Genomic DNA, 17,776 nt, shown 5'->3' with positions numbered 1-17,776 from the left:
ACCACCAACTAAAAAAGCAACCAGTCTTAGGAATTACAGTTTAAGTATAGAAATCAGAAAAACAAATTCCTGATGTAAGAAGGCTTTATTTAAAAAAAATAATTAAGAGCTTTTAAGAACTCTAGTATGTGTTTTTCCTGTTACAGTTTTAGCTGAATTTCAGAACACAAGCTTTGTTCAAATACTCTGTTTCCACACAGTCATGGAACAGTTGAGGCTGGAAGGTACCTCTGGAGGCCACCTTGTCCCACCTAACTGCTCAAGGCAGGGTCACCTTCAGCAGGTTGCTCGGGGTCACGGCCAGTTTGGTTTTGAGTATCTGCAAATACACAGATACCACAACCCCTTTGGGCAACCTGTGCCAGTGTTTGACTATCCTCACAATAAAAAGTTTTTCTTAGGTGTGAATGGAGTTTACTGTATTTCAGTCTGTGCCTTCTGCCTCTTCTCTGGTCACTGAGCACCACTGAAAAGCCTGTCTTCTTTACACCCACCCATCAGGTATTTATTGACACACACTGGTAAGACCCACCCGCCGAACCTTCTCTTCTCCAGGCTGAACAACCCCAACTCTCTCAGCCTCTCCTTGTATGACAGGGGCTCCAAGCCCTTCACTTTCTTTGTGGCCCTTCAGTGGACCTGCTCCAGTACGTCCCTCTAGACTTCTCTTGTACTGGAGGGCCCAGCACTAGACACAGCACTCGAATGTGTACCACCAGGGCTGAGCAGAGGGGAAGGATCACCTCCCTTGACCTGCTGGCGATGCTCTGCCTCATGCTTTTCTGGCTCATGTTCAACATGCTGTCTACCAGGTCCTTTCCTGCAAAGCTGCTTTCCAGCTGGTTGGCCCCCAGCCTGCGCTGGTGCATGGGGTTATGTCAGCCCAGGTGCAGCCCACTTCTCCAGCCAGTCGAGGTCCCTCTGAATAGCAGCACAACCCTCTGGTACATTAATCACTCCTCCTAGTTCTGTATCATGTGCAAACTTGCTGAGGGTGCACTCTGTCCCATCAGCCAGGTCATTAATGAAGATATTAAACAGTATTGGCCCCAGCAAATGGCACTGGTGTACACCATTAGTGACTGGCCTCCAGCTGGACTTCTTGCCACTGACTACAGCCCTTTAAGTCAAACAGTTCATCCAGATTTCAGTTCACTTCACTGTCTACTTATTAGCCCATACTTCCTCAGTTTGTCAATCAAGATGTTACAGTAGACAGTGCCAAAAGTCTTGCTAAAGTCAACATAAACAACAGACACTGCTATTGTTTAATCAATGTTAAATATATCTTAAGCCTCTAACATTTTTGTCCTTCAGTACATTATTATAAAAACTTTGTCAAACTTATATATATTTGCAGAAGCAAGTAAAGTACTACTGTATTTTCATGTCTCTCACTTGACATAATCCGTATATCTTTCAATGCATCAGTACTTAAAAATAAATTTTCAAATAACAAGCACAAAATCAAAGGCATGGGATAACAAAGCAAACAGATGAAGAGGACTGTGAGCAGAGAGTACCTAAACACAGAGGGACAACAAGAATGAGGACGGGGTGGGAGGTAAAGGGAAAGCTCTGTGATAAACTTCCTGTTGTATTATTTGCACATAAAACTCCACTGCAACTGAATATCGGATTACTTTTTGCGGGCAACAGTACACACATGAACTGCTAGTTGTGGACAAAACAGTAAGATCTTAGAAGTTTAGAGAGCCAGGAAGTGTTAAGTCTCAGAAACTTTCAAGAGTTAAAGGAAGGCAACGTATGTGTCAGCTCCAGCTGACTCATACAGGCTTAGACCAATGAAGTAGGGTGATCACGCATCATGTGATAACCTGGAGTCAGGCTTTCTATAGAAGAAAACCAACCATTTAGAAGGAAAAAAAATAAAAATCAAAACACGACAGACTAGATCCAAGACACTCTTGCCCTAAAGAAGTCCAGTCAAGAGCTGGCAGAAGCCTGGAAAGACAGATCCTAAAGCAGCTCACACCTGTCCATGGGACACGTCTGACTAGAGCTATTTGCAGTAAAGGGCAGGAGTTTTCAGATGCCAGGCAATGTGACCTGGGAACAAACTGTGAGTCCAGAAAGTGAATAAAGGCTTTATAGCACACAGAGATATTTTTTTTGAAAGTTATATTTTAGGTATGGCATTGTTATCCTAAAAAAATAATGGCTGTGATCAAGATGCTCTCTAAAGAATTCTGTATTTGGCTGCAATCAAGGCTGATGGTTGGACTGAACACCCCCCTTTTAGTATAAGTAAAAAAGGAACATTAGGTCTTTTACACAACAGCTGTAAAAAAAAAAGAAAAAAAGAAAAAGAAAACACTGTCCAAAGCACTGACATATCAAACCTAGACAGACTCTGAGGTGTGTGAAGAATTAAGAATTTTACAAACAATAATGATGAAATTAAAGAAGTTGAGGAAAACAGACACAGCTATATATGCCTCTGTGTTTTAAGTAGAAAAAACAGCAAAAAGTGCTTTTCCTGAGATCTCAGGAAAAAAAGTTGTGTGGGTTTTTTTTGGTATTGTTTTTTGTGTTTTTTTAGTACAGTACTCGCTAGACAGGCAGACTCGAAAACATCAGCAAAATAGCTGCTTGTTGCACTTTGTTTCTACTCTGCTCAAGCAAACAGAGCTCTGTTTACATTCTTTGTAAATAAACAGGACTGCACATACACACACAAAAAAAAATCTCACAACCCTCAAATCACATAATCTGTTTCTCTTCCTGAGAGAAGCAACTTGTCAAAGCCTCAAGTATTAGCTAGCTCTTGGGCTCTTATAGTAGAAATAATACAAGCCAGGTTTTCTGAATACCAATGTCAGATAGCCAAATATTGGCTAATGCACATTGTGGGTCTGTGTTTTTGCCTACTCAGCTACCTTGCAAAGGAATTGGGCAATCTCTTGATGCTTGCAGGTCAAATTAACAACTGTCCACCTTGGAGACATCACTACCCTTCTAAACAAGGACATATACAATTGCTTTTTGCCTTTTCTGAACTGGCCTGAATATTTTTTGATTGCTATTGTCAGACCAGAACGCACAGAGGCACAATGTCTAGTCCGAGTTTGGTTTTGCTCCAGAGCTCCTTACTATTATTATGCGTCCCTGTGCTATCTTATATTGAATGGGTTTTGCAACAAGCACAGAGGCCAAGTTCAGCAGAGTAAGCAGCACTACTTGCTTGTGGTCATTGCTGGGCTTTGCCTTCATTAGATGCATGAGCCTAACATCTCCAGCAGGTGTTAAGTTCGAAGCATAGAGCATATATTTAACACACTGTAAGAGGATACCTCACTTTTGCTTTCCAGCAATGCAGGCCTGTAAACTGAATAGGAGTTAAGTAGTAGACAAACCTCTGCAATGCTAAATTTCTGTGAGACTGAGAAGTAGTATCAAAGGAATTGTGCATTTTGTATCCTCAGCTGATCTCAATCTTTTGGGTGCCCATGTCAGATTGCCAAAAATCCAGAGACCTAGATCCAGTTTTGACAGGTGCTACTAGGCCCCCGGGAGACCAGTGTTAGGTTATCTGATTAAAGGCTAATCATAATAGAAACAGATCCAGCAGGGATCAGTGGAAAAACAATAGGTAGAGAAACCCTAACAGCCTAATCAGTGAAAATGGAGCACCTGAATCAGCTACTCCCAAGACCATCAATTAGACCATATTCCCCCAGTGTGAAACCCACCAAAATGAGTAAAGGAAGAAACTCTCTCTCCCCAGAAACACCTTGAAAACTACAGGTTATTGCCTTAAGGGGTACAGGACTTACTATGGGATGCAGGGAGAAAGAACATTTTGGGATTGTGTGAAACTTAGCATGGGACTGCGAGAATATGCAAGACATTATGAAATGTTATGAGGAAGGCACTACAGGCGAAGACAGACAGGAATAAAGGTGCATAAGGGAGAAACAAGTATGGGAAAACAGCAGTGAAAAAGGGTAAATGGGGCAGGTCCAGTGCAAATGGGTGGCTGGTCAGTGCACTTGGCCAACTGAGCCCCACCCTCACAACACTCTAACCTATATTGTCATTAAACCCTACTCCTCTCTTCTTTGTGGATGCACTTTCTATTCTGAGTGTGTATGTGTGAACTCAAGCCAACTTCAAGCTAGACAGGCCAGCAAGTAGATAAGAGGTCTAAGTACCAGCAACTGGAATGAGAACACAAACCTCGGGGGCTCATGGGTCTAGGTGCCAACAACTGGGGGACGCCAATGGGTCAAGGCTTCAGCAAATACATAGACCATTTAAAACCAGCTACTAGGGGGACCCATATAGCACGTGTGTGAGTTTGTGCAAAAATTCCACTAGTGGACTTCCACCCTGAGGAGCTGGAAAGGAGGAACAGGACTGGGTTGTCTGTGCAGTTCTTGCTTGAGTGTTCTGTGCATGTTTATGTGGGTGCCAGTAAAGGCACTGGTTTGCGTCTCTGTTGATCTGTGTGGCCAGCTGCGTACGTATTTTCTGTATGTGAGCGTGTGTGCATGCACGCACACCTATTGGGAGTAAGTGCTCAGTCTCATTACTGGCTGGCCCTGGGGACACAGAACTGCAGCAGTCTTGCGCTTACCTATTTAGCTAGGACAGGAGGTATGCCCCTGGGACCCAAAGCCTTCCACACTCATCTACCTCTAACAACTAGCATGGCTAAACAGACACACACTTTTAGCAAGTTTCTTAGAAAAGCTATCAGTGACACTTTGAAGATTAAGTGTATGAATCTGCCTTAGATTCGAGTTCAAGGTAATCTATACCTGCTTAAGCTGTCCCGGCACCTACTGGAACACTCTCCATGCAGTTTTGCTAAGGCATTTTGTAAACCACTGAGTATTTAAATGATAGTAAAAAAATGTATCAGCATTCTCAGGCACCATTCTACTTCAACTGGATGTCCTCTGGTTCTTTTAATAGCCCTTGAAATTCCTATGTGCTAAACACGTTTGAAAGGAATCTTTATTGGATCTTTCCAACGCGTTTTCTTTTCAAGTCAGGACTCAACTGTACACCACTGTAACGGAATAGTAACACAAAACAAAAATGCAGTAAAACAATGTAGATGTGAATTAAATTACAGGAACATATTTAATAAGTTTGCCTTGGAGAAACTTGCAAACAGATTTCCATAAAAAGCAACAGCACCTAATGGTCTGCACAAAAAAAAAAAAAATCATGCATTCTCTGGCAGCATACTACAGCCGGGGTGCGCAAGGAACAAGCTCTACACTAATTCATTGTCTCAGTAACCCACCCACAGGTATCAAAAGTACTTGTGAGAAAGAGGAAGACTTTTTTCCTTTGATCATCAATAATTTCTTTGTGAATTCTGCATTCTTTCACTTCTGTTGTGAAACACAAGCATTCTGAGGAAGACTATCTTTTTTTATTTGGCTTTCTACTCTGAAACATTAATTACCTGGGAAGGAGCCAAGTGAGACTTCAAACTAAGTATATAAAGACTGTCTGTACTCTTATTTATATCAGAATGAAACATTTCAATTGATAAAAATGTACTTCAGAATCACTGTGGTTGATCATCTTTTTCATATCTCTTAGAAAGTCTTGATCCAAAGCTGCATCACAGTCTTCTCAGAAGCAGACACCTCTCACAGCTAAGACACCAAGCAGCAATGGAAATTCCTGATTCTTGTCACATACGCAATAGGAGCTGTCAGAAAGGCTTTACGCCATCATACTGGGAATGACAAAGCACCACTTGGAACAAACTACCACGTGTGGCCTCCTATGGGTAAGGTAATCCTTTTATAGAAGGATTCATAAAGAGCAGAGCTAATTCCAAACATCTTCCATTCTAGTTCGTGGCATGGAATAAACAGAGGTTGATACGTCTGTTTGGTATGCAGGCATGGCAGGAACTGAATGCTTTTGTGGACAGTGGCCATAGAAGCTGAAGATGACAGACAATGAGAATCTGCAGGTCCTGATGCTAGATACAGACTAACAGAACAGCTGTCCACTGAAACCCGTAGGAATTTCAGACCCCTTTTCCACCTCCCCCGAAAAAAAACCAACAAACAAACAAAAAAAAAATCACTGCTGGATATTCTGATACAGTGGTTACAAAAGAAAATAAGATTGTCTCTTTATAGTAGCATTAATGACAAAAACAATTCTTCCAGTTTCTGCCAGAGCTATTGCTAATACTTAAACTTTGACAACACAGAACAAATGTGTAGCTTAAGAATAGTTTCTGGACTAATATGGCCTTCTTTGCCCCCCAAAAAGATTAACACTACTCTGTCCCCATACACAGTAGTTCTGAGCAACAAAAATGAGGACAAGTCCTTTCCTTCTTAGGAAGGCTGTGAACATCCCAGTAGATTTGGGGCATAGAAGTTGCTTCATGAAACCAATGCACTGAATTCTTAAAATGTTTCATGTTACTCCAATGACATTACGCCAAATAAGAAATAGCTTGAAAAAATTCACCCTTCCACAGAATTAAGCTGCTCCTGGTTTTGGAAAATGCAGTCTTCAAGATTAACTAGCACAACATTAAAATACAGATGTTTCACAAGCCTTCAAGAGAAGAAAATATGGTATTTTAGTAAATGAGGGTATCACCAACTTTCAGTCATTTGTTGTTTTAGCAGACAAGAACATAAAGTCAGAATTAAAACACTTTTATCAGTACAGAGAAGTTATTTAAAGCGGTTTCTGAACATCCTACTAAACACAATGGTCAAAATTTCATATGAACAGAACATCTACATGGGATATGGTTCTGGTCTTGAACATTGTCTGGTCATGGAAGAGAAGCAATCAACCAGCACGACTGAACTAAAGCTATAATCAGATGAGGAAAGCTGTGTAGACAAACCTGGTAAAGAACTGGTACTTGTTCATTTGTAGCCTATTCACTATACATCTAGTCACAATCAGCAGCATGAGTCTGGTAGGCATCCTAGATGACATGACTTTCATATTTGTTTTTAAGGTAACACTGACTGGATTTTGTTTATCCAAAGCCTAAGGGTGAGTCTTGAAGAAAATACAGAAGCACCTGGGGCAGATACTGGCTCAGGAGTGTAAAATTCCTTAAGGCAGAATTAGTAAAAGACCTTCTGGTCACAACATCCTTTGGATAGAAAAGGCATTTTTCAGACAAATGGAAAGACTGATAGGTATCCTCCAAACTGTACAGCAGTATTCACAGCAACTCAAGAGCTGAGAGATGCCACAATTTCCTGATAATATGCTTATAAAACACAAAATATGCAACAAAATGGAATGCTTAAATTGTCATACACTTGCTTTAACTTGTTGCTTGGTGTCTTTTGGTAACTACATCAATTACAGATCAATGAAAAAACACATATCCCATCACAGTAAATTCACTGAATTATATTAACATCTAAATATTTTTATTTATTTTTGGGAGTCTATAATATGTAGAAGCAGAAAACCACAAATTAACAGTAACAACCCAAATTCAGTCATCTGGCATAGGTACACATTGTTTTATGCAATCTATCAGGTAATGTTCCCTTACTGTCTGTCTAGGGGCCTGGAGCAGACATCTTAGTGAAGTCATGATTAAGACAGTGCTTAGGCAAAAAGTTTCAAGTCATGAAACAGGATGAATTTGTAATACAAAAGGTTTACTTAAAATGACCCGTTACTTTTTTGGTGACGTTTTACCCTGAAGTGGAATTGGAATACATATGTTTACCTTAGATAGAGAAAGTATATTATTCAGGTCATAGCTGTCAAATTTTTTACATACATAGTTTTTTAGCCATTAACTAACTGTGTTCTAATCATCACTGGATTGCTTGAATTAGTTTCCAGTGAATGGTTCCCATACAGGAAAATCTCATACAACCGCCCCAGCACCTTCAATCTTTCCCCTTCCCAAAGTTCTCTCACTTTAGTTCCAACACTAAGTGCCAAAATCCAAGATCTGTGTTTTCAGAAGGTACATCAGAAACCTCTCTGTAATAAATACCTCATAAATAACTGCATGATGAAAACTTCTTAAAGGTAAAAAAATAAAAAAAATAAAAATAAAAATCAATCAAGTAGTGCACAGATCATTTGAATGGTAGGGATACTAATGATCACTTGTGATTACATATCAAAGTAAATGATTCTCTTACATATAGCAGAAATTCCAGACAGACTTCAAAGCCTACTGATGAACCGATACAGGCACTATCAGCTCTATAGAGTGCCGTGTCCCCTAAAAATATCACCTCGAGTGAAAAAGCTGCTCTACAAGTGGCTGCTTCTACATAGGCTATTTCTACTTTTTTTTTTTTTTTTTTTTTTTTTACACAAGCACAACAGCATGTTGCAGCATTCCTTGTCTCTACATCCCTTTCATACTTCACTTAAAAGCCTCAAACACTAAAATAATGAGCCTGTGAAACCTTTAATATAAAAATACACAAAACATAGGATTTATTTTGGTCCAATTTTAGTAATCTAAAATTAAGTATCTAGTCTAAGAGAGCTATACAGGCACACTGTTACTGAACAGAGTCTGGTGGTGGAATGAATTGCCTTCCTGGGCAAATAGCTTAGGGCCCACATTAAGATAGGATTATTTCCTCCCTACTTCTGAGATAAATACATCAAATAGCAGCATTAGCTTGCTATTTTGAAAAAAAGGGAAAAAATATGCACTGTTCATTGTTATCATATATTGTTTTAAACAAAACTGAAAAAATGAAGTTGTATGACTACTAAAAATAAATTTGAACTGCCCTGAAATGGAAGTTAGGCAATATCTTTTACACTTAAAAAAAGGTAAAGCAGGAAGACAGCTAAAGAAAAGATGGTATTTTAAAAACGTGTTTACAAGTTAGTGGAACTGATGAAATAGTTGCATTATTCTGATAATTATTTTTTGTTTCAATGTTACTTACATAAATAACAATAGAATTATTATCTTATAATGCTCCATTATCTAATAATTATTCCAAAACATTTATCTGACACACAGTAATGTCAGCTCATACTGAGTGTTGTGAGCTGACGGTTCTTCTACTCTTAAACATATGTTTTATTTCTGTATTTCATTACAAGTGACACTTCTGCCTTAGAAGTAGTGCATCCACAATTAAATTAAAACAAAAAACCAACACTAATACACATAAAAAAAGAACAAAAAAAATCCCACATGTTCCTAAACCTGAAGGAATCCTTTAGCATCATAACTTGTTTCACAGTGCCTCTTATATCAACTAACATAGGTCTCTCAGAAAAGAAAGCAGACAGTATTCAGTCTCCATCTTTTTTCTTCCTGCTCATTATTTTAGATTTCTTCCTCCTTTACTTTATCCCTGACTGCATTCTTGGCATGACCTGATGAAGAAACCACGTAAAAGCACTGAGAAATAGATTAATTTGCTCTGCAAATACAAATTGCAAAGAGAGAGGGGTATATGTAGCCCAAGGCTAAAAGGAAAAAAAACCACACCACACAGCTGTCCTTGAACCTTGCCTGCACCACCCTACATACTTCTACACATTGAATAGCACAAACTTTGTTGTCCTACTCTCATTTGAAAGCATCTTCCTTTTACTGCTATTTATAAAGTCCCTCAATATCATGAAAATTGAATTATACACACATTGGTTATATACTTTAAGATTGCTCATGAGTGGCTGCTATTAATTTTTTTTGAAGCAGAAATTCATTTTAAAGAAACCTGCATTTACAGCCTTTGCAGAAAAATGGGAAATGAGTAGGTGAAATACTTCAGACTTATCAGCCTTACTAACAACCTTTACCAGTAAATACCCCATTGCTAAGATGACATAAATTTAGAATGCAAAATCAGAGCTAAAAAAAAAATACTGAGCTCTTTGTCCTAAAGTGTGAAAAAGAAAAGTACTATATACATTAGGTTTGCAGTACAAAGAGTAGAAAGTGATCCAGGTGGAAGAACTGACTTTTCTCAAAACGAAACAGAAACTTGCAAGGAGTGCCACAAAGCCCTTAAAAAGGCAAAAAAGTAAATCAGTACAGCTCAAAGGGTTGACTATAATGTAGACAAGAAGAGTGCGTAACTCATACAACAGAAATGAAAGTATTTTTGCTTTCTTGGAGGGTTCTTGAAAGACCATCCTCCTCCATCTGGCTGTGCTACATGCTTTCTAATGACACTTGCAAGGCTTGGACAAGTAACCTCACACAGCCTCCACTGAAACATGAACAACATAGCAGTACACAGTACTTAAATTACTATTTATTAGATAAAGAAATCAGGAGCATGTCACATTGTAAGCATGCTGCAGGGAAACGTTTCCAGGTACACTTAAAGCTCAGACATCCAAACAAATCAATTCAGTGTAACAAGTTACATTAGGTTACCTGATCCACAGTAACTGTCCATGTGCACACAAGCATCTGCAGTTACCCGGGTTACCTTATCAACAAGGAACAAGGACTTTGTCACAGGCTGCTAATGTGTACACGGGCAGCGTTAACTACTCAGAAATTCAGGACTTAAGAGATGCCGTCTGATTGTGTCTGCTCAATGAAATTTCCCATAACTCACCAAAATACAGTTATCCCCACCCATCTGCAATTACAGTTTTTCTAGGGTGGAGGTAAGGGGAAAGGAAGGATGAATCTCACTACAAAAGAATGTCTCAGGTTTGTATTAATTTACTTTTTAACATCTCAGAGGATCCTCAACAAAGGGTCCATCTCACTTCCTTGCCAATGTCTCCTAAAAGCCTCTTACAAACATAACCACTAACTATCCTAAGAGAATGCTGCAGATTTCTACCATGTTGGACTTCCATAAGAGCCAAACCATCCATTATACTCCAGCTTCCTTCTCATCATTTTTTCCTTCTAGGACAGGATAACGTGTTGAACTTGCCAAGTGAGGAGGAAAACCAAACACTAAACTGTCTTCTAAAAACAAAGACCAACCAAAGAAAGAGGCAAGTAATGGGCTTTTCTCTTATTCCTTCTCTATTCCCATTCCATCGGTTTCTGTGAACGCAGAGCGCACCTCCCCTCCTGCTATGCAAGCCCTGTCTAGCAGCCTCTGCTAGTGTGGAAAACAAGAATCAAGCCACGGACCCTTTCAGATCTTCCTTCCACCTAGCATTTGCAGCCAGAGAACTCAAGCTTCTCAAAAAGTCCAACCACTAGGAGCAAGGGTAAAAACTGGTAATAGAAAAATATGCACATATGAATTCCCTTTCTGTGTTTGTCAAAAACATGCATATTTTCATGTCTGTATTGTATGAACACACACTGCAATTTTGCCATACAGCAGACTGAGGACAGTTTAGCAGATCAGATGCTCAATACAATTAATTGGGTTTTTTTCCTTAAAAACATCTTATACAGTAATTTTGGAAGGGCCTTGAAAGGAACTGGCAGCTAATAGGACAGACAGCACTGTTTCATAACAGCTTGCAAAAAAAAAATCAGTCTATTTTTAGGTACATTAAAAGAATGTGGTTATTTTAAAAAAAAATCTCAGTTTATATATAAAGTTGTTTTCATTTATAACTGACCACATAAATTGTGCAGCTGATGTGTCAAATCAATCTCCAAGTGAACAGTACCACATATTTAAATCCTCAAAAGAAATCTATGTGCATATACAACACTCACATTTTAATCTTTATTGCAAGATAATGTGTCATGCTGTTATAAAATCTTATTTTTTAATGAATGGCATTTAAATGGGTCTCAGACAAATGCATCTTTTTCTAATTATGTGTTATAATCCTTCACAGGCACCTATTCATCTAGCACTACCATTAGTTCAACTATAAGCATGTTTTGTTCAAAACCAGACTGATCGGTTCCAGGGTACTGCATAACATTCATTTTGATAAAATAAGTATCTATTTTATATACCAAATTCCCCCACAGCAATGCTAACAAAAGCCTTTTCAACAATCAAGTTAACACCTGTTTCCTTTACTATTTTCACCTCATTATCCTCTCTGTTATCACCACCATTTTATTAGTCTTATATTTAAAAATTTTAGGCGTCAGGGTGGGATAGAGGTAAACAAATAAACAGTAATATTTTTTTCATGAGCCTTAATTTTGAATAAATAAATAAATAAAATATCTCTCAAAGCTCTTCTTATATTTCTCCATTTTGGAAAGGTGACTTAACAACCCATTCCCCCCCCACCATTTTCTGTATTCCTCATTTCTGATATTTGTTTTACTACAGCTGGTGAAAGGCAATGCAGTTTGCTTCTATGCATCTTACACAAATACGCTTATAAATCGAATTAAACTGCTCATTTTTTTTCAAAACCATGCATGCCACATAGCAATCTTTCATTTTGAAAGATGTCTTTTGCCCTGTTTCCTTAAAATAGCTTTCAGTGCGTTATCATGCCTTTCTATGCTGAACCATTCAATAAAATGTACTTTAGATAATAATTTCAGCTAAACATACACTTTCAGTGCTTAAAATTAATAATTGTATTTTTTTGCGAACATCTAATCTTAAAATGGCAAAATAGAACATTCGGGTGGTCGTCTGCATACAGCCGAAACAATTACTGTAAATAATTTGAAAAGAAAATGATACTATGTTGCTTCTAATTTAAGTAATTCTGAAAATAAAAATCTCTCCTAAAATTCAGTCGCAAGCAAAACACAAGTGACCAGGGCTGGATCATTTAAAAATCAGCAAAATAATCACCAGGAGATTATTTCACGTCAGAAAACTTAATGTGCATTTAGTAGCTCGAAATATTTCTTTAAAACGAAACAGCTACTTGAAACTGCAATAATCTGATTGACAGATAAAATAATTGCTTTAAAAACACTTCTGAGTCATTTTGTCCTTACCTGCAGGCATGAACCATTACTGCATGCAGCGACTGCTCCATTTCCTAGCACAGGCTTGAACAAGGACCACATCTATCTTACAGAATGTGACTAATTGGAGGATTTGCGATTCCTGAGCTACTTTTGCAAAGGACACTCCCTTTCCACATAACAGGACACGAAACGCTTCACCAAGTTAAATTTCCTACGCATCTAAATTCAAAGGAACCCTTTGCAACCGTGGAACGGCTTCCTGCAACACAACAAAAAACGCGAAATTCGTTGAAAAAAACGAATTTACAGGAACCAAGACGCCGTTTCGCGTGACAGTGAGAAGGAGCAAGGTCTGCAACACCAGCACACACACACCAGCAGCCTGCTCTAGTACCATCTGCATGCTGCAGCCCAGCAGGCTTCGTTAAAAAATAAAAACAACAATAAATCTCTGCAAAAACGCACAAGGCTTAACCAAAAAAAAAAAAAGAAAAAAAAAAAGAAATAAAGAGAGGGTCAATGGATACGGTACAATAACCAGCATGCAATACGGAAACAATGCTAGCAAACTTGACGAGGCAAAGGAGAAAGCCCTGCGCCGCCGCTTGGCAATGCTACACCATGACCCGCTCATGCAGGAGATGCCGCCGTACCTTTCTGAAGAGGACGACTTCTCAGAGTTAACTGACATCAGCAGCTCAATCTTCTGCTTGATTTCTGGAAAAATCAGAAAATATTCACAACCCAGACCGCCCGCCCTCGCCTTCCGCACGCTCCTGTGGACCAGGCGGGTCGGCGTCCCTCAGCCCTTTTGTTCGGGAGGAGGCCGCAGCAGCCGCCGCGCTCGCGCCAGGGCCGGCCCAGCCGCGCTCTGAGGGGACGAGGCGGGAGGCGGCGGGCCGGGCCGGCTCGCGCACATGACTGGGCACGGCGGCGGGCGGAACCATTCCGCGGGCCGGGGGGGGGAGGTGTGGGAAGATTGAGAGGATTCGGGGCGGGGAGGGGGCGCCTCTCCTCAGCCGGAGCCCACACGGTGACCGGGCGGGTCCCACCGGCTGCGCGGAGGTGAGTTTCTGAGGGAAAAAACACCGAAACAAACGATTTATGGCGCGGATTATCTTCCCGGTTAGTTATCTAAAACGCATTGAACACCTTCGGAAACCTTCGGATCAAAAGCCCTGAAAAATATGGCTCTTTGAATCATTTTTGTCACAAAGAATGAAGTATTAAATCACTGCTTTCATACACAGGTAAGAAATGAGGCATGGAAAACGCTAGGCATACCTCGCGTTAATTTTTTAGTGCCCTGCCTCTAATCTCTTCCAAATATACTTTGAAAAGAAATATTTCATTTTCCTTCATTTTTTTAATATCTCTTAATTACCAGTGTGGCACTGGTAAGAACTAAGGGGACGGACTGGCCAGGCTAACCCGGGCCGGCACCGTGTTACAGCCGTGACCTGGGGACCAGGCCCGGCTGCTGGCGAGGGGAAGATGCCCCCTGCACCACTGGACACTCGTCTCACAAGATCCGGCTCAAGCAGAAGATGGAGACTGACGGAAAAAGAATTCACCAGGAGCTCTGCAGGCAAGAGGTTTGTGACCCAAAAAAACCCAAAGAATGATGTCAAGGATGTGAGCATCATTTTAATATCCCATCCTTGCCAGAGACCGTAGTGCCACCTGTAGAAATACTGGTAAGACCTTTACAACATCAAGACTATGTCCACTTGTTTACAGCCAAACTAAACTTCAACTATTTGGGATTAACCATTCTACGATGGGAGAGCTTCAACCTGACTTTTTTTTTCTTTCTTTACATATATTGTTACTGTTACTACTACTGAAATGAGTTTATCACCCTCGTGCTCTCATGGAAGGGTTGCAAGTTAGCAGCGATTGTCACCTGGTTAAGCATATGCCACTTGTTCTTCCCAAAACATACTGACCAGAGAAACCTCCAAGAAGAACCTCAGTTGTCACATCCAAAGAAGATGCTTCTCAGAGCTTTCAAGGCAAGTCTTTGAAATGTCCGTATGTCCACAACTGGCTCCACCGCATGACTGCAAGGACCATGCAAAACTTCCTTTACCATTGCCCATCTCAGGCAGCAAGTCACAGCTGCTCTGGTCACAGCTACCAGGAGACTTCTCTGCCCACCCAGGCTCATGTCTCAACACAGGCAGAAGTTCAGCTACCACAGGAATGTCCAGGCTAGGGGCTGCAAAACCTCCCAGGTTCTGTGCAACTCCAGAGCTGCAGTGTGCTGGAGAATAAGCTTCCTGATCTAGTCTCTTGGACCTCATTACCGAATATTAAGCACTCATTACCAGTGAGCACTCCCAAACACCAAATTACCTAATTTTGTACTCAGTGCAGTCTCAAAAATGGCTATTAAGTATGACTTAGAACTGCACAGTGGCTAAAAACTGAAAACACTCAATATCCTCCTGATCACTGGAAGACCCACTCACATTAGAGTAAAAAAAATCCTGACATGTCACTAAGAACTATGCTGTACTGCATAAAGGCTCCATGAACAGCTTTAATACCTCTTCATTTTCAACTATACAATCACACTTATTTCAAAACAGATTTTTAGTGCAACATATGACATTGGTGTTGATCATGCAAGTTATGCAATGCACTGTATATTGTTGCTTATTTTAAAGATTGTTTTAAACAAGTGGAGGAGGGCTAAAGCTGTAATATTAGGGTTATCATAACACAGTATTTTCCAACATATTTATGTTTAAACTGTATGAAGGCAGTGCAAAAGATCAAAAAGACCAAAGAACAGTGGCACAGTGTGATCAAAAACGTTTACTGCAGGACTCAACCAGGCATTCAGAACACTACAAAAATATTTCTCTGAAAGAGACTGCCTTTAAGAAAATTCAGAAAATACTTTGACAAGTCTCTGAACATAGACTACTTCATATTACACAGGTTAAAAGAAAGTATATGTACTTTTTTTTCTTGAGGACCAGCACACGTGCAATTCCTTATGGATTCTCTCTTCATACTCTGACCCAATATGGTTCAACAAGAACAGGATGGACGCGTCATTACACATTGTGATGACACACTGGCATTGTCAGTATTAAAAGCTACACCACAGAAATTTTTGTGAGATGGAGAAGACGAAAGGTTTGGACGGCTTTGTGGAGAAAGCCTATTCCTTTAGTACTCTACTTTTTTTTTTTTTTCTTAAGTATGAAGGAATGTTAGAAGGCAGCGCTCTCAGTTGCTTACCCTCACTTTTAGACAGAGAGAGAATTGACAATTTGGAGGTGCAAACTAAAGTTCACTTCCCCTATCACAGATCCTTGACACTGATCAACTAAATATGTTCCTCAATCTTATAATCCAGCAATTTTTTTTTTTAATTCCTTCTGAAGATGTTAAAATTTAAAATGGATGGTATGAACAGTTATTTATAAGGCAGGATTTTATGGCAAAACAAAATCCACAGAGCTTGGAATAAAGTGATGAACTGATCCATTCCATAAACAAGCCTCCAGACAGGCTTTTCAATGGATGGCTAGAGATTATTACGCTTTATTGCTAACAACACACTACAAGATGTTAAACATAAAATCCAAAATATAAGTTCACTGCAAACTTGAAGTCCCTAGATGCTCTGACAGATGCACAAAGACACTTCTCTCTGAGGATATTCAGCACATAATTTAGTTTCACTTTTATTCAATGGCAACAAAAAATTATTTAATATAATAGTAAGAAGAACTTAAATAAAATGAGACTTCTCAGAAAAAAAATATTCTAGCATCATTAATGAGTGTTCCATTCCACAAGTTGATAAAACTTTCATCACAAGGTTTTGGGGTTTTTCTTTCTTTCTTCCCCCTCTCTGCTCCTCTCCTGTCAATTTGAAATATTTTCAAATTTGAGATTTACCTATCTTTTGTCTCTGCTATCTGAGACTTTTGCAAGTGGACACATTTAATTAATTTTTAAAAGCAAATCTGTACCTTTACACATCCATACTGCACCTCCAAATTCAGGCTGATACCACCATTATCAGTCCTGATACAAAACTGATCATGGAAAATAATATCACCAAAATAAGACAGATGAATTTTACACTAAGTGCCTTTTAGGCCATAAGAGAAAAAGGGCTGCAGAAACGGCAATGTTATCACTTGTTTATTTTGATTATTTATAAATTACATATTCAGAAATCTGGGCTTATTTACAGAATTTATTAGAACGTACAAACTGCATCCCAAGTCCAAATAAAAAATCCTCCAAATGGTGGTTACCCTACCACCTACTCAACCAGCCTTCACAGCCCAGAAGAATGCAAATTACAGTAATATTTGTTAAACTCCAAGTTAAAAAAAAAAAGAGGAAGAAAAAGAAAAGTTTTACAACTGAGCAGCTCTTCCCAAAGGCCTCTTGGTTCAAGCCCCTCCAACCTGACACAGAGAACTAATACTTCAGCTTTTGGTTGACCTCAAGTGCTTGTGGCACAGAGATAAATGCTGGGCTATTCAGGACCAACACTCATTCTGGATTCAAAGAACAGCACCTTTAAAGGCTTTTATGAGTTAATTAGATAACTGTATTGATCAGCGCACAGCCGTAGAGTGAACCTCTGCTTAGTAAGCAAGCACTTATATTCTCGCTGAAGATTTTTGGACTGTCCTAATTTCAGAGCCAACAAAAAATGGCACTGTAAGTAGAACCACATCCAGAGGAATGGATCATAACACTCTGGCTGAAAAAAGATGAACATGAATGAAAATTAGTGCCTGCAAATCCCAAAGCAGCAACTAATACAATAAATTTCCTAAGCTACAACGTAACAATAAATTCAGATATGGGCGGTAGTATCATTGTCACCAACCCCTCAGTCATTCCACGCACTTTATCAGCCCACTTTGAGTAATTTTACATTGTGTACAGATCAAGTGGCAGACAATTGGCTTTCATCCA

At 39.5% G+C, this 17,776-nt stretch overlaps 1 protein-coding gene across 6 annotated transcripts in view; it reads right to left on the bottom strand.

Moving 5' to 3' along the window:
* The window catches only part of SRPK2 (SRSF protein kinase 2), a 158,953-nt gene that overhangs the window by 87,922 nt on the left and 53,255 nt on the right, over nucleotides 1–17,776 (bottom strand). The window contains exon 1 of one of the 6 annotated variants that reach the window (XM_054188154.1): nucleotides 13,468–13,703. The exons of the other annotated variants lie outside the window; for them this stretch is intronic. Within the exon in view, the coding sequence (XP_054044129.1) occupies nucleotides 13,468–13,505 (38 nt within the window). The 5' untranslated portion in view covers nucleotides 13,506–13,703. Of the gene's footprint in view, nucleotides 1–13,467; nucleotides 13,704–17,776 lie in introns of those variants that run through there. 6 annotated transcript variants of the gene reach the window in all.

The sequence above is a fragment of the Rissa tridactyla genome, chromosome 1 (assembly GCF_028500815.1).
Source record: "Rissa tridactyla isolate bRisTri1 chromosome 1, bRisTri1.patW.cur.20221130, whole genome shotgun sequence".
NCBI classification, from domain to species: Eukaryota; Metazoa; Chordata; class Aves; order Charadriiformes; family Laridae; genus Rissa; species Rissa tridactyla.
Note: the sequence above shows the minus strand (reverse complement) of the source record. Positions and strands in the feature narration are given on the sequence as shown.